Source organism: Apodemus sylvaticus, chromosome 11, assembly GCF_947179515.1.
Source record: "Apodemus sylvaticus chromosome 11, mApoSyl1.1, whole genome shotgun sequence".
Classification (NCBI taxonomy): Eukaryota; Metazoa; Chordata; class Mammalia; order Rodentia; family Muridae; genus Apodemus; species Apodemus sylvaticus.
The window spans coordinates 104,665,543-104,683,209 of NC_067482.1; the positions used below are offsets into that span (position 1 = coordinate 104,665,543).

Sequence of the window (17,667 nt, forward strand, 5' to 3'; positions counted from 1 at the left end):
TCTGTCCTATTGGTAAGTGGGCTTCCAGGATTTGTCCGGTGCTCTTGCTAAAGTTCTTTTCTCCTTTAGAGTGGGCAATGAAAAGGATGCTTAGAAACAATCCTTGGGTGTCCTCTAACACTGGGCTAAAACACGGACTGTAGAAAGCGTTCTATGGCCTTTCCAAAACAAAATATTTTCCCTGGTTCAAAGTACATTTTGCCCATATCAATCACAGAGTATCAGGGACTTAGGTATAGTTATTCAAGTCCTTTTATCATAGGCAGAATCCTGTTACATACCGTAGACCTGGACCTCAAAGAGATGCCCCTGTCTCAGTATCATGTGCAGTGGTTACAGGCAAATGGCAGCAAGTCAGGCTAATTTTCTTGGCCCCTTATACATCTGAAGAAAAGCAATAAGAGATCAAATTTTGAAATCATTTGTAATCAAGCGACTATGTACACCACTTTAAACATACCGGTGATGAGTTCACGCCAACCTTGTCAAAACATAAGCACACTTTGACAAGCAGTGTTGACTACAACTCCCGAAATACACCGCGGGATCCACGTGTGCACCTGCCGCGTGTTCGCCCTTCAGGTTAGAGCCAAGAGCTGGCCGGGCAGCAGGGCCGTGTGAGCGAACGGAGCCGCGGCCTCCGGGCAGGCGGACATCACGCACCGGCGACGTTAACTGAACGCCGGAAACCGTCCTTGCGGTACGAGGCCCAGAGCTCCCGAGGAGTGGGAGGCTGCCCGCCTGAAGCCTCGCCGCCGCCCGTCCCTCGCCGAACCTTTTCATGGTCAGTGCTACCAGACTAACGGAAGAACGCTTCGGCGGGAAATAGGAACTGCCGAGGTGTCTGTGGAACATTAAGGTCGCCACTGCTCTCCGTGGCATGGAACGCCTTCCCGGCAGAAGCCTCGCAGATTCTATAACGGATTGAGTGTGTGAAGGGGCTCGACCTTCCTTCGTCTTCAGGAAAGACTCAAACACCCCACCCCGCCCCCAGTCCTTTCCGGGCCAACAGGATGAGCTCCTACACTTGGCTTCGCCCTAGCCCTGTCCACGCATTCGGACTTCTTGGCCTGGCTCTGTTCTGTTGAGAGCAAGTCCAGAATTGACAACACGCCACATGCCCAACATCGGCCCTACAAATCCCGAACAACAAATTCAGCGACACCATCGCTAAGGCAACCTTCTACAGACGCTTCCGCCCGGTGCAGGTAGAAAATCTCGCGAGACTTCTCTGCCCAACTGAGATTCCCGAGCTAGGAGGCGGGGCCGAAATAGGAGGAAGTTCTTCCTAGGCCCTCTCACCTCGGCGGCGCACTCCTCGCGAGATCTTCGAGGTCTGCCTCTCCAGAAGCGTGTTCAGAGGTAAAGGTACTGGGCATTGGACTCGTCGGCCGCCGTAGCCCCTGCTAGGACAGCCCGTGCGAACCTGCTGGAAGAGGAAGAGAAAGGCAGAGAGAGTCGGGTTACAAGATGGCGGATCAGTAGTAGTAACTGCGGCGGGCGACGCCAGCGGGAGAGCGAGCGAGCTCTGCGGAGCTAAGGGAAGGGAGGGTGGTTGTGCGCCGGGGTGAAGGGAGGGGTAGCGGAGACCACGAGCGAAGGGCTCTCGGTGGCTCTGGTCACCCCTTCTCGCGGCTAGACCTTTGGAGCCATGGTTAACCCGGGCCTCTCGAGAATCGCTGCCACCACCGCTGCCGCCACTACCGGCTTTCAAGAGTGAGGGATCCCGGCGAGGTGAGCGAGGAGGCTGCGGCTGGAGCGTGGGGCCAGTAGCCACCATGTCGGACACCCGGCGGCGAGTGAAGGTCTATACCCTGAACGAAGACCGGCAATGGGACGACCGAGGCACCGGGCACGTCTCCTCCACCTACGTGGAGGAGCTCAAAGGCATGTCGCTGCTGGTCCGAGCGGAGTCCGACGGTAAGGCTATTGGAACGCTGGGAGCGGGGCAGTGCATCGGTTGCCGCACCGCCGGGCTCAGCTCCGGGCTCCGGTCCTGTTCCGACCTGCACCGCTAGGGACAGCGCACTGGACCTGAGCCTGCCCTTGTTATGATAAAAACAAACTGCTGGGCCTGGATTTACTCTCCGTCAGACGGGAACTCCAGTCCTCCGCCTCCATCCCTATTAAGGATTTGACTCCTTCCCCTCCAATCCCTTCCCCGTTGTCGAGGTTTAGAATGGCGAGTGGGAAGTCAGTAGACCAGATAGGAATCTCGCCCACGAGACCTGACACCCACCCCTGACCTGCTTTAGGCACAGTCTTGTCGGGTGTACCTGTCTAGTATATAAGGTTTAGTGAAACTTTTGGATGTCTTAAAAACAACTTTCAGTTATTCCAGTCGCCAGGAGCTGGAGAAAACTAAAATGGACTTTTTCTTGGAGTTAGTACAGTCTGTTGCCACGGAATACACAAGTACGTACGTCTTTTATTTTTTGGTCCCTCCAAGGCTGCCATTGTAGGGAGTGAAAAAGTGGGTTCCACAATCTCAGCAAGTTATAAACTAAAACAGACTGTAAAATTGTATTTGACTGCAGAATTCATAGAAACCATTTTAATATTACTAAAAACTGACAGCCATAATAAAGCAGCTACTTCCTGTACTCCAGAGCTGCCCAATCGGAGCAACTAATGCATGCAGGAAATAAAAGAACTGCAATCTTAGATTTATTTTGAGCAAATGTACTAGTGCAGAGACCCTTTTAGTAGTTAAGAGGCATTTCTGCCTTATGGGAAGAGTTGTTCATTGTCAAAGGAAAAGGATAAATATTTGTATGGTAAGTCTCTCCGAGGTCCCTGTAATATGTTTTGTTAGACAGGAAATACGGTGAAACAGCTTTTGTTGAAGTTTAGCCTTCAAATGGTCAATTAGACCTTAAAAGTTTTAGTTAGTTAGCTCATAGTCTGAATATTGATTTCACATTTTTTCCCTCTAAGGACATACGGAGGCTGGATGAAATAGGCTAAGTTAAGCAACCTATATTTGGGGAGAAAATACGAATTAAAATACATTTGTGGCTTCAGATGTTCATCTGGTGAGGAGACATGAGACATTTATTAGATGTGTGCTATTGAAGGTTTTATAATTTGAGACTTTTTTTTTTTTACTTTTTTCAGGATCTCTACTTTTGGAGTCAAAGATAAATCCGAATACTGCATATCAGAAACAGCAGGCAAGTAGTTGTTTATCTTTAATTTGAAAGACTTCATCTGTGATCCAGGATGTATTTATATGACAAAGATGGGAATACTTTCTAAACAAGGAAAGATGTTTGGTAACTAAGATTAGGTACCCTATGTATTTTCCTTCAGTTTGAGAGTTTCAAACTGACAAGCAGTTTTTATATTGGTGATTTAATGTTGTTTTTTAATTGAACCACTGTTTGTATTGCAATGCAATGTGTTCTTTGGTCTTTAAAGTAAGCCATGTCTCTTCTACGTGCTCTACACCAAACCTTTTGTTCTAAGTCACATTTGAAAGAAATGGCTTAGAAGAAGATTCAGAGTGTTCAGTGACTACCACTAAGAAATAATTCAAAGAGATGCTTTTAAAGCAAGGAGAGCCTGTTTGTGGTGTGAAGTTGAATCCTTTGACCGAGGAGAAGGATTTTTTTAAGTAGTGTTTTTAAGTTCTGTTTTTCATTGTATGCATATTTTAAAATAATAAATGGGTACTTTATAAATATGCACATTGGTAATTGTGCAACATTTCCTGTTAATGTTTATTATCACTTTGGAAAAGGAAATCTGTGTTAGTTTTTCTAATTAGTTAACATGAAGATTTAGCATTGGGTCGTCTTTTCTTATCTGTGAATGTCTTCATTTTTATTATGAAATATTATCAATTAAATAGTGTAGAGAATATGGACCCCATTATAACACCATCAGGTTTAACACTATTAACATATTTTCAACCTTTTGTAATGTTTAACATGGATAAAGGTAAAATCTCCTTTGTATTTTACCTCATTTTGTCTGTTCTCTGTTCTCACTGTGGTAACCCTATTCTGAAATTGCTGCGTATTCTGTATACATGCTTTTTATACATTTCCTGCATATGTATATATCCATAAGTAATATTTATGTAGTCTATGTATGGTTTTAAACTTTTACTTTATTTATAACACACTTTACATGTATTCTGAAATTTGCGTTTTCACACTTCTTTGAAGATTTATTTATGTTAATGTTGGGAGGGTTTTTTAATGTTGTATTATATTCTAATGTATTATATACAACTGTGAGTCATTTGATTTATTTTGTGTGTGGGTGTGGTGTGATGTGTATTATGTAAATAAAGTCACTATGATAGGCTTTGGAAGGAAAAGATTATTTTAGGTTTGTATTCATAGCACCAAGTCTACCTTTTTTTCAAGGTCTGAGAATTTGGATGCTTATAAACACTTCACAGAAGAAATAAAATTACAACTTTTTGTAAAACTTATGAATAGTAAAAATATTAATGTAAATTCTTGATGCATGCAGCATATTCTTAGTTCTTGAATATTTTAGTATTCGACTGGTAGCTTTTTTTTTCTTGAACAATTTTTATATGTTTATCTTATGGTGAAGAATTCAATTAAAACATTTGTCTTGAACATTTGATGTTTCTCTGTATCTTAGATATATTTAAGGATGTTTAAATAAATTTAATTTCTAATTCAACTAGGCAGATATTCTCTGTTTGCGTTGACTTTTACAAGATAGCTACTTGGGAGTCTTTGCTTGTTTGTGAAGAAATAATATTATCCTGTATGAATATAAAATGATGATAAGGACATTTGTTCGTATTTGTAGACTCATCATCATGACCGATTCACTACACATTAAGTTAAAATTAACTTTTCTAAATGTGTGTGATATTTTAACTATTATTCCTATTGAAAAAGACCATATTGTACAGAGGCTTATTTGTAAAACAGTATCCAACACTTTAAAGATGTACAGTGGTTCTTCAAATACTTGAAAACTTTGAAGCTACTTTCATGTATAATGTTACTCTCTAGAAAACTAGTTCCAAGCCCGGCAGCAGTTGTGCAGTCTTTTAATCCCAGGACTCAGGAGGCGGAGATTAGGTAGATCTCTCAGTTCCAGGATAGCCAAGGCGAGAGAGAGAGAGAGAGAGAGAGAGAGAGAGAGAGAGAGAGAGAGAGAGAGAAGAAGAAGAAGAAGAAGAAGAAGAAGAAGGAGGAGGAGGAGGAGGAGGAGGAGGAGGAGAGAGAGAGAGAAGAGGAGAGGAGAGAGAGAAACTAGTTCCAGATAAATTTAGAGAGAGAGAGAGAGAGAGAGAGAGAGAGAGGAGAGAGAGAGAGAAATTAGTTCCAGATAAATTTGATTTGTGTGTGTGTGCATGCACGCAAAACATTGGAAAAAATATAAAGATTTATGGCATCTGAAAATGTTTTCTGCAACTAGTCACATGTAAGTTAAAGTTCAGGACTACATATTATGTTTACATACATAGATTGCACACACATGAAAGGGATAGGGGAAAGCATGCTAGGAATACTGCATAGAGTCAACTGTTTTATTTACTTGAAGTTTACTTAAATTGAGAGGACCTTTCTAGTAGAAGTCAGAGCCATTTAAAATTGTTTAAATTTAATTTCTTTGTAATATATATACAAGCTTTTTTTTCCTATTTTAACAAAGTCTTACTCAATTGCATTTTTTACTAAGTAGCACAAATTGGAATTCTTGAATACAGCATTATTTCAATGTTTATTAGAATTATCACATCAGCATTTGTCTACATTAGAGATTTTAGATTATGCTAAAAAGTTATTTCCAAAATTAAAAGAAATATACCATTAACAGATGGATTTTTAATTTAAAATGTGAATGAATAGCTTGTTTATAGAATACTTTGCTAAATTAAAAATAAGGTGAATAAATTCAGAGTATTTAATATTCACAGTTTCAGTCCTAAAATGACTGCTAAATTGTCTGCTCAGAATACATGGGTTTCTCTCTCCCAAAATATATTAGAATAAGTACAATTAAGTATCAAATAACTGGATTGTAGAAGGTTATCAGTAATTTACAGTACTTTCCCACCATGTCTAGTTCTGAAAAGGGTGAGAGATAGGAAGGAAGTGTACTTTCTCGATACATTTAAGTATTTAAGGAAATACATCAGGAAGAAAAGAAAATGATTATCCAGTATAGCATGAAACAACGTGTCTGATACATGTTTAAGTAACCTACCATTCTTGAGTAAATCAAAAGTCAAAATCATAGGGATAGAACTTAGCATATTCAACACAGTCATGTTTTCCTGGGTCTAAAAGGTAAGACCTCACCTCAGTGAAACAATAATAGAATGATAGACAGCTAATGAGAATTGTTTCAGTGACTCTCCATCTTACTGAAAAGGCATGAGAGTATTTCCTTTGGCAGCTGAGGTGCAGAAAGGTTATGAATGGAAACCCAACGCAGGAGCATGGGGGAACAAAAAGCTTTGAGCGGGAAACTCTTAAAATAATTGTGATAGAAGAAATGAAAGTCTGGTAAATAGGCCTGAAGAAACGTAACTATGATATGTTTTCAAGAAGTTGCTAGAGGACATCATGAATGATTAAACATCAAAGAAGAAATCAGAGGCTGCTGTCTTGATTGTTTTGTATTATTATTATTACTACTACTAGTATTGTTACTATGACTGTAACTATTGCTATTACTATCTAGTGTTTAGGACCAAGAAGTGGTAGTTCTTTCCAGAAAGTGCATGAAGTTGAGCAGACTTATATTCATCTTTTGGTTTGAGGCTTGGTTATCAAAATAAAGCTTGGTTGTTTTGTTTTGTTTTGTTTTGTTTTTTTATAATGTGCATTGTGTTGGCATGAGTAATTCAAAAGTATTTATTGAAATCTCTCCTACCTCTAGGCCATGTGGTTTGTATCACTAATAGTCACCCTTATTCCCATTTTCTTTGGTTTTATTACTTTGCTTGTCTGGGTTTTTTGAAACTCACAATGTAGTTCTGGCAGTCCTGGAACTCACTATTTAAACTAAGCTGTCCTCAAACCCACAAAGATGGGCCTGCCTCTACCTCCTTAGTGCTGGGATTAAAGGTGTGGGCCACTATGCACATCACCAGTCCATTTTCTTACAGATCATCATCTTAACTAATGTGTCTGTAAACAAAAGTGTGTAGACTCACGCTCCATTTCTTAAGCATACATAATAGCATTCCATATGCTATTCTGGGCCTTTCTTCCCCCCTCCCTTTTTTGTTTTTAAATTTAAGCTTGAAAGTGGGTAAATGAACGAAAGTCTTAATATTAAACATGTAGAGCTAGTGGTGAGACTTGAGGTAGTAAAGCAGGTCCTTACTTAGGAAACATAAAATGAACTCTTAGCTCCAGCAAGAGACCACCCTTAGTAGACAGAGATTACGAACAATACTTACATTGTACAGCTGCCCACATTTATTCATTGGCCCAGTACTTAGGACGTTGTTTATGATCTGGTCTGAGTCTTCTTTAGGGTTGTTTGTTATTTAAATTAAGTTTGAAATTTTTTGAAGACATGACTTACTCTGGGTTTTGTTTGTAGTACCATGGAGGGTGGGGGGTCATGGAATCCAGCGTCTTGCACATGCACTCTGCCACTGACATACCTCCAAATCCTAGGAAGAGGTTTTCAATTACGTGACAGGGGCGATGCCACGCTCACAAAGGAGGTGCTCCCAGGATGAGACTTACCCATTGCAGACCCCTGCAGTTTCCCTAATGCAGTAGTGGGGGATTTGGTTTGCACTCTCCTCTGAAACAAACAAAAATGAAATGATCCAAAATACATCAGTTTGTGGGTGCTGGTGAGTGCAATAAATGAAAGAGTATTTGGGGTTGGGGTCCCCCTGTAATCAAAACGGGTTACGTAGTCGAATTAGAGGATTGTGGAGCTATTAAACAGTTGGATTGAAATGATTTTTTTTTTTTTTATGTGTATGAGTGTTTTGGCTTTATGTATGTCTGGGCACCATGTGTGTCCTGCATCCTCAAGCCAGTAGAAGATTTAGGATCCCCTTCTGGAGAAGGTGATTGTGAGCTGCCATGTAGGTGTTGGGAATTGAACCCAGGTCCTCCAAAAGAGCAGCCAGTGTAACATCTCTCTAACCCCTAAAAGGATTTTCTTTTTCTTTTCTTTCTTTTTTTTTTTTTTTTTTTTTTTAAGATCTTAAAGGTTTCTACTGTTTTGTACAAAGACTAGCATGATCGGTTCACTGGGTAGATGGCCTTGAATAATCCATTCAAAGAAATTCAATGCATTACACAGAAACTGCTTTAAGGACAAACTACAGAAATTATGTCTGAAAAGACAGTTTTCCTAAGTGGATTTCTCCTATATTAAAATAAAATTTTACTTTGTATCCAAAGCAACCCTATTCATTTTGTTAGATTATTACATAGTGAATTTAATGTCTAATTGTGTATATGTGTTTTAACTAAAATCTAAACTTAGTTTCTTTTTTTTTTTTTTTTTAATGGATTTGTTTTTTTCAAGACAGGGTTTCTCTGTATAGCCCTGGCTGTCCTGGAACTCACTCTAGACCAGGTTGGTCTCGAACTCAGAAATGCCTGGCTCTAAACTTAGTTTCTTATTACAGAGTTTGACAACCTAACCTTTTTTGATGTAGGGGCAAAATTGAGGATACTCTATGAAGAATAGGCATTAGGTTATTCTTTCTGCAAATAGGTGTTGGGCCATACTTATAAGCCTCCCAATATAGCACCAGTATTCAAATGTCAGAGACTTAACCACCACATTCTGCTCCCCAGCATCCATAGTCTCTTGGCCATGCCATAATGAAAAAGTCCCTAGGCTTTCCATCTTAATACTGTTTTAAAGTTCAAAGTCCGTTCTGAAACTCAAAGCAGTCTCTTAACTGCAACTTCCTATAAAACCAAACAGCAAATTACATACTTTGAGTGTAAAATGACATAGAATATATAATATCATTCTAAAAGGAATGAGAGGATAGTAAATCCTGACCACCAAAGCAAACTCAGCAAGACAGACTCCACATGCAGCTTATGTCTGAGGGCAGAGGGATTAAGAGGCTTGCCCTCTCCAGCTTTGCTCCCTGCTCTTGGCCTGTTTCCATTCTCTGCACAGCTTTCCTTGGCAGTTATGCCACGTTGCTGGCATTTGGTATCTTCAACATTTGGGGTCACAACTGAGGCTTCACTTCCACAGCTTTATGCAGTAACCTCTCGGGGGTTCTGCACTAGCCTCTGGGTTTGTGAGCCCTCGACTAAGTACTTTCTTTTGTAAGTTGCCTTGGTTGTAGTGTCTCTTCAGAGCAGTAGAAAAGTAACTAAGACAGCAGCCTTCCCTTTGTTCTAGTGCATATCAAGCCTGTCTTAGGCTCATTTGTTTGTTTGGTGGAAGTCTTGGGTATAACAAGTTTCCTAGTGCTTTTTGTCAGACACTACATTTTGTTTTTCTTTTTATCCCATTTACTTTTTTTCACTGTATTCTTGCATAAGAATGTTTCTAATAACCATGCCTCAGAGTCAGTGTTAGGATACTGGTGCTATATGGGAAGGCTCAATCAGTGCTTGATTAGTCCATTACCTTTTAATTTAGCCTCAGGCATAGGACAGAAAACAGCCACCCTCTTACCAAATATCACAAGACAGGTCTCTAGCCCAAGTGTTAATACTGTTCCCCTCTGAAACCTCTTAAACCATCTCTCTACTCCACCTAGCTCTCAGTATTACTCTGTCAGGCTTCTACTATGATGGTCCATAAAACTCTCCTTATAGTGTCGGCTTATTTTTCTAGTCCATCCTCCAAAATTCTTCAGTGTTCTGAAAAACATAGTCACATGATCAGGTTCTAAACAGCAGTAGCCCCAGTAGTCCCTCTGTCCCAGTGTCTGTATTACTTTTCTATTTCTGCGATTAAACACCATGACCAAAGCAACTTACAGAAAGTTTTATTGGGGTTTAAATTTCCCAGAGTTACGAGAGTACAACACTTTTACAGTTGTGAATCATGACAGCAGGGATGCATATGAAGAAACAGCTGAGAGCTCAGGGCTCATGTTTCACACCAGGAACCAAAAGTAGCAAACTGGGAATGATGCAGGTGCTGGAACTCTGAAAGCCCACCTCCAACCCTAGAAAGGCCAGACTGCCTACGCTTTCTGCACACCACCATTGGCACCAAGTAGTCACGTGTCAGGGGCCATTCAAAATACCACACATGCAAACATAAACACATACAATAAAAATAAGCCTGCACACGTGCGTGTGCGTGCACGCCACAGTAGGGTTAAACCTAGATTTGGTTGAAGTATTTACATGCTTTTAATTAGTTGACAGCTGGTTAAAAAGAAAAGGTAGGAATGTAGGTTATTGATGAATAGAATGGCTGACTTTCCAGATAGCAGAAAATAGATGGTTGTAGTATCTGCAGTCTTGCTCAAGAACAATTACCTAGAACCTGCTAAACTAACCTGTTTTAGCTTATTTAGAAAATTGTTCAGTGTCATAATTTCTCTTGCATTGAAAGTATATTACAAAACTTTAAAGGCACAGCAGAATACTTTACAGATGTGTGCTATCAGGTGAATGTACTTTAACTGCCAGTTCTTTCTTGACTTTTTGTTAATATTTTATAGATACATATTTTTCTAGTATGTTAATGATAAGTTTTTTTATTTTCTTAACAGGATACATTAATTGTTTGGTCAGAAGCTGAAAACTATGATCTGGCTCTAAGTTTTCAAGAAAAAGCTGGCTGTGATGAAATTTGGGAAAAAATTTGTCAAGTAAGGTTTTTTAATATATCTTTATAATTATGATTGTGTACATTATTCATTTTTTTCTTTTCACTTCAGAAAAATATATTAGGGTATGAAAAGGTAATAGTGTAAGATTTTAATACTCTTAACATGGATATCTATATGTATCTTTCTGGGGATCTGACCCAGGTCCCAATTCATACTAAAGAAGTGCTCTGACACTGACCTATATCCTCAGTCTTGGACTATTTATTTATTGCAACTGATTATTTCACTTAAAATTTATTAGCAACAACATTATCATATTTGTTAGGGTTTAATGTAAAGAAGGCTATGAGTGTAACTCACTGTGGTAGACTGCTTGCCTAGCATACAGGAGCCCTAGGGTCACAGTACTGATTAAGCCATAATCCCAACCATCAGGAGGCAGAGTCAAGAGGATCAGAAGCAGAAGTCATCCTCAGCTTCATAGGAAGTTTGGTCAGCCTAAGCAGTGAAACCTCAGGAGGGTAATGGGGCTTGGGAAATGTGCTAAAGTGTAGTTCCTGTATGGCTCCCTCAGACAGCACAGCCTGCCCTGCCCTGCCCTGCCCTGCCCTGCCCTGCCCTGCCCTCCCCTCAGGAACACGGCTTGCAGTTGAATCAGTCATAGTAAGTAGAACTATTAACTACAGCCCGTACTTTGTTTATTCCGTGCTTTTCCCGAATGCCTGTTCACTTTTCTCATGTTGCCACGTTGTACCACTCACGTCTCCTTGTCTTCTTAGATGGTTTTTGGATGTGTAATTGGAATTTTAAATTTTTTTGTTTTTTAATGACAGAGCAGTTTCAATGGCTACCTAGTACAGGTCTTTATTTCTAATGGGTTAATTTTATTGTTGTTTGGCTATTACCATTCTTACTTGAGCTTTTCTCTGTGATTCTATTTGTGATCAAATTTCACTGCACTGTCAGGCTGGCTTCAAACTCTCTGTTTTCCTCGTCCTTAGCCTCGTAAGGACTAGGGTTACACGGCGACTACACCCATGCCCTTCTAGTGATTCTTAATTGAAATCTAATTTTTGTTTGGCTGTTTTTAATTTGTGACACATACTTCAAGAAACTGTAGCCAGGGATTCTGATGAAAGCCAGAGAGAGGATCAAGAGTTTGGGTCATCCCAGTTCTGTGTGTGTGTGTGTGTGTGTGTGTGTGTGTGTGTGTGTGTGTGTGTGTGAGAGAGAGAGAGACAGAGACAGAGAGACAGAGACACAGAGAATTTGAGACCACCCCAGAATACATGAGGAGCTATCTCAGAAAAAAATAGATATATATATAGATATATCAGAGTGAATTCTCCTATTCCCTGTAGTGTTAACTAATTAACTGTGACCACCCTACCAGGCCTCTGCACCAAGTCCCAGCAGGTCCTGCTTAGTGCACCTCTTACTGTCACTGCCAAGCCAATCTTTCCCAGCTAGCTCTCACAGCATCCCCGCTGTGTTTCCTCTCCATCATAGACTCTGTAAACAGCAGGAGTCCTGTGCTCCGGCCCTACGTGCAAATACCTGGTAAAGCATGACTCTTAAATTTAAATAGTTAACCAAGTATCTTGGTTACATAATGCCAATTTACAATGATAAAGTCTTATCCCAATATTTCTAACCACTCCAAAACACCAGAAATACATCTGAAACTATCTGGATATCCATGTCTCTTTCTCCACTGCACTTGTCCAGTCCTCCCTCCCTTCCCTTCCCTCCTCTCCCTCCCTCTCTTCCCTCTTCTTTTTCCTCCCTCCCCCCCCTCTCTCTCTCTGTCTCTCTGTCTCTCTCTCTCTCTCTCTCTCTCTCTCTCTCTCTCTCTCGCTCGCTCTCGCTCTCTCGCTCTCTCCCCCTCCCCCTCTCCCTCCCCCTCCCTCCCTCCCTCCCTCTCTCTGTCCCTCCCCCTCCCTCCCTCCCTCCCTCGCTCCCTCTCTCTGTCCCTCCCTCCCACCTCCCTCCCTTCCTTAGCTCCTCCACCTCTCTCCCCTTCAATCACTGGCCTCTGACTGCCTCAATGTGAATGGATAAGAAATACCCTGCAACAATTCCCAATGATGTGTACCCCTTGATCAGTAAAATTTTAGCGGGAAAAGCTTACCCTTTCTGGGATTAAAGGTGTGCACCACCACTGCCTGGCATTACTGAGCATTATTAATATATACTATTAAATAATAGAACTCTGATAGTGCAAAAATCCAATACAGTGTTCATATATTCATGCAAAATATACATGGAACAAAATTGAAATTGTGACTTGTCTTTAAACCTGTGAATAATTTTTATTTTGTTTCATGTGTTCCTCTAAAAAGCAGCTACAAGGAGAGGCTGTCTCAAAAATGAAAGAAGTAGTTAAACCAGTGCCTGACAAATCTCTGTCTTCCCCAGGCCAGCCATTTTCTTTTAGCATTACATCCTTTAAAGCTTTAGTTTAAATTTCCAATATATTTGATTATCAGTATTGCACAATTTATGTACATAAAAGTTGAGTAAAGAATATCAGTGTTGTACAATAATCATATGGCGGTAAATGGACCTAAAATGTAAAAGTCAATAGATTTGTTCCAGTTCATCATTGCTTTGTATGATGAGATGTCACAGAGCAGTGTCACGAAGAGTTTACAAGGCTTCCTTTTGCCGGGTTCTAGAAGCCTTGATAAATAAGTTTTTTGTCCCTTCAGGCATCTCGTATAATTGAGCCAGTGTTAGTTCTTGCTCTTAGCCTTAGAGATGTAGCATTGAGTTTCTTATTACATTGTCATCTACCCATTCCTTTGCCCTCTCCCCTGCATTTTCTTCTTACCCATAGTGGGGATTACAAACACATGCCCACAGCCATGTCCTGAACTGTTGGTTTCTGAGGCTCCACTTGAGGAGTTAAGGGTCCTCAGGTTTGCATGGCAAGCCTTTTACCAACTGAGTCATTGCCCCAGTCCTGAGAATGTCATTTTCTTAACTAGACTTGCCTTGAATTTCTAAGTCTACTGCCTCAGCCTCTCAAGCAGGTTACAGGTGAACAACTGTGCTCTGTTTTCAAGGTATTTTTACTTAAATTCAGTGTCACTGATCGGTGGTTTGTTTCCAATGTTTGCTTGCTTTGTATTTAAGATAACCAGCTTTACTTGGGTGTTTTAGGTTCAAGGTAAGGACCCATCAGTAGAAGTCACACAGGACCTCATTGACGAATCAGAAGAAGAACGATTTGAAGAAATGCCAGAAACTAGTCATCTAATTGACCTGCCCTCATGTGAACTCAGTAAACTTGAAGAGATTGCTGACTTAGTTACCTCAGTTCTCTCCTCACCTATCCGTAGGGAAAAGCTGGCTCTGGCCTTGGAAAATGAAGGCTATATCAAAAAACTACTACAGCTGTTCCAAGCTTGTGAGAACCTAGAAAACACTGAAGGCTTACACCATCTATATGAAATTATTAGAGGAATCTTATTCCTAAATAAGGCAACTCTTTTTGAGGTAATGTTTTCTGATGAGTGTATCATGGATGTCGTGGGATGCCTCGAATATGATCCTGCTTTGGCCCAGCCAAAAAGACATAGAGAATTCTTGACTAAAACTGCAAAGTTTAAGGAAGTTATACCAATAACAGACTCGGAACTAAGGCAAAAAATACATCAGACTTACAGGGTACAGTATATTCAGGACATCATTTTGCCTACACCATCTGTTTTTGAAGAGAATTTCCTTTCTACTCTTACATCTTTTATTTTCTTCAACAAAGTTGAAATAGTCAGCATGCTGCAGGTAAGTGAATTATTTTTCAGAGCTATTTTCAAGAGTTTTCCTAATAATTTAATCAAACAATAAAGATTTATTGTATTTAAATGTTATAGAAAGCATGACCCCCCCTCTCTCTCTCTCTCTCTCTCTCTCTCTCTCTCTCTCTCTCTCTCTCTCTCTGTCTATCTATATCTCTGTGTGTGTGTGTGTGTGTGTGTGTGTGTGTGTGTGTTTTAGTGTAAAGTACTTTTCTATTTTTTTAATTACATTTATTATGTATGTGAGAGTATACTACATTTTGTTGGTGGGCATGTCAGGATAGCTTTTAGACTCATGAACACAGGCTGACCTTGAACTCACAATGTATCTGAGAATAACTCCTAGTTACTGGGATTATACACATGTACCACCACTCCTGGGCCCTACCTTTCAATTTTTCATTATTCCTCAGTAATAGGTATAAGGAAAGTTAAATACATGTATTAGGTTATTTTTATGGTAAATAGCATCTGGTATTTGCAGTTTCTCTTTATTGTTTGACTGGCCACTAATTTTCCTCTCTTAGTTTCGATTACAGTCATGTGACATGTACATTTCAGGATACTGTTTTACTTGCAGACAGAAAATCAGTGTCAGGAAATTTGAAATAAAGTCATACTGTGGAGTTACTATAAAGGATGTCAGATTCTCAAATACAACTTTCAGTTGGTTGCCTGACTTAAGAAGGGTTTCTAAATCCACAATAGTAAATCACAACTTTTTTTATATTTGAAAAATAAAAACTAGAGATGTAGCTGAATGGTAGAGAGTACATATGTAAGGCCTCATGCAGTTCCCAGTGCTGCCAAAAATACTTTAAATAAATTATATAAACTAATCTATAAATATTTGTAAAATGTTGCATGTAAGTTTACATATTTAAAATACTTATTTGTGAAATTTATGGTATAAAGCAAAACTTGAAAGGAATTTTATTTTTGGTTTTGGGGTTTATTTATTAAGGCTGGGTCTCACTAGTAGCCTTGGCTGGCCTGAAATTCACTATGTAGACTTTGAACTCTTAGTGATCCACCTGCCTCTGCCTTCTGAGTGCTGGGGTTAAAGGCTTGTGCTACCATACTTAGCCAAGAAATTTGTATTGATTTATGACCCATGAAATTGCTATTAATTATAAACTACCTGCTGTTTTTCTAGGATTTACCACTTAATTATCTTTTACATGCCTACAGTGACACTGAAATCCAGTTCCAATAGTGTAGGAGGAAGAAAAAAATTAAGACTAAAGCCAGTTGTCTTTAAAAGCTCTTTCCCCCCTCTAAAATTGATTTCTATTTTTTTAATTAAAGATTGATTGATTGATTGATTGGTGTATGTGTGTGTATGTATGTATATATATATATATATATATACACACACACACACACACACACACACACACACACACACTATAGCTGTCTTCAGACACCCCAGAAGAGGTCATCAGATCCCATTACAAATGGCTGTGAGCCACCATAGGGTTGCTTGATGGGATTTGAACTCAGGACCTCTGGAAGAGCACTCAGTGCTCCTAACCGCTGAGCCATCTCTCCAGCCTCGATTTCTGTTATTTTTAATTGTACCCGTGTACACACATGAACTGATGTGTGGGGTTTTATCCTTGCATTCAGGGAGTGCTGTAGACCGATTTCATTAGGATTTGCTCATTCCCAGACTGACTGGTGCTGCCTCTGTTCAGCTCTTATGCTTCCATTTAAGAGCATACACAAGGAACATTTTATTTTTAAGATGTTATTGTTTTTATAATCATGTGGATCTTTTTTATGGGTTTGTACACATGAGTATAGTGCTCATAAAAGCCAGAGTAGGGTGTGGGATTCCCTAGAATAAGTCATCGTGAGTTACCTGAGGTGGATGGGATTTATGCAATGTGTGCCTTCCCACCACTTCCAGGAGGAGGTTCTAACTCCATTTCTGCCACTCACTAGCTCCTAGCTCCTGGAATCTAAAATTGGACTGGGCAGCCTCAAAGTAATGTTGTAAAAACCTGACCACATTTAAAGATAATCATTTGTTTTACCTGCTTTTACTTTAAACTGAAGAAAATTACTTATCTAACTAAAACAAGCACAATTATAATGTAAATATCACTACTATATTTTAGACATACAAATTTATATTAAAAAGTCATCAAAATTAATTTTTATAATGAAAATATAAATGTATATATACACACACTCACATGCATACATACATACACATGCACACATATATACACACATACTTAGTCTGGAGCTATAGCTCAGTGGTAGATTACTTAACTAGCATGCATACACAAGATTTGATCCCATGTGCTGTATACTCTTTTAATGAGCACTTAGAGAAATCAAGACAGATCCAAGTCATTGAAATGCAATTACCATAGTGATTAATCTTGGCCGAGGGTTAAAGTGTTCTATTAATTCTCATGTTAAGACCTTGTAGCTGCTGCCTTAGTCCAGCTCCCTTCACTGCTGCACTTGTGCCCCATTGTGTTCTCCTTTTCTGTTACTATACAAAGTGACTGCCGAAGCCAGCCCCAGCCAGCCCCAGCCAGCCCCAGCAGAGGTGTTCTTTTCTTGGTTCTTCTTGAGGCAGAGGAGTGTGGAAGAGCATCTGGGGGAGATAAGTCTTACAAACTTTGGTTGCTGTATAATAAAAGGTTTACTTATCTAAGTCTAAGTTACTATGCTAATGTAGCTGACCTGCCTTCTGTGTTCCTCTGAAGCCAGAGACTGCCTTCTCAGGCATTTAATACCTCATCCTAAAACAGAGGAGATTAAGTAAAGGATTTGGTGCTTGAGCCTTTTCCCTATTGTCCAGATGCCTCTTGCTTGTCAGTCTAGGGGGAAGTTAGGAGCAATAAATTTCTATTGAACCAGGAGAAGAGAATAACACTTGCAGAAAGAAAAACTACATAAGTGAATATGCATAATCTCACATAAATTCATACATACAGCTTCATACATACTTTCACCCAGTCAGCTGGGCATTCTCACAATTTCATACTTAACACACATACATTCATGCATACATTCTCACAATTACATACTTAAACACACATCCATACTTAGGTACGCATATGGAACAAAAGACCAAGCACCGATGCAGAAAGAACTCAA

General features: G+C 39.8%; 1 protein-coding gene across 1 annotated transcript in view; it reads left to right on the forward strand.

Moving 5' to 3' along the window:
* The first annotated feature begins 1,389 nt into the window (after positions 1-1,389).
* Positions 1,390-17,667, forward strand: part of Ppp4r3b (protein phosphatase 4 regulatory subunit 3B) — a 47,771-nt gene continuing 31,493 nt past the window's right edge. The window contains exons 1-4 of the mRNA XM_052199727.1: positions 1,390-1,920; positions 3,118-3,173; positions 10,685-10,783; positions 13,910-14,533. Coding sequence (XP_052055687.1) covers positions 1,779-1,920; positions 3,118-3,173; positions 10,685-10,783; positions 13,910-14,533 — 921 coding nt within the window. The 5' untranslated portion in view covers positions 1,390-1,778. The remainder of the gene's footprint in view (positions 1,921-3,117; positions 3,174-10,684; positions 10,784-13,909; positions 14,534-17,667) is intronic.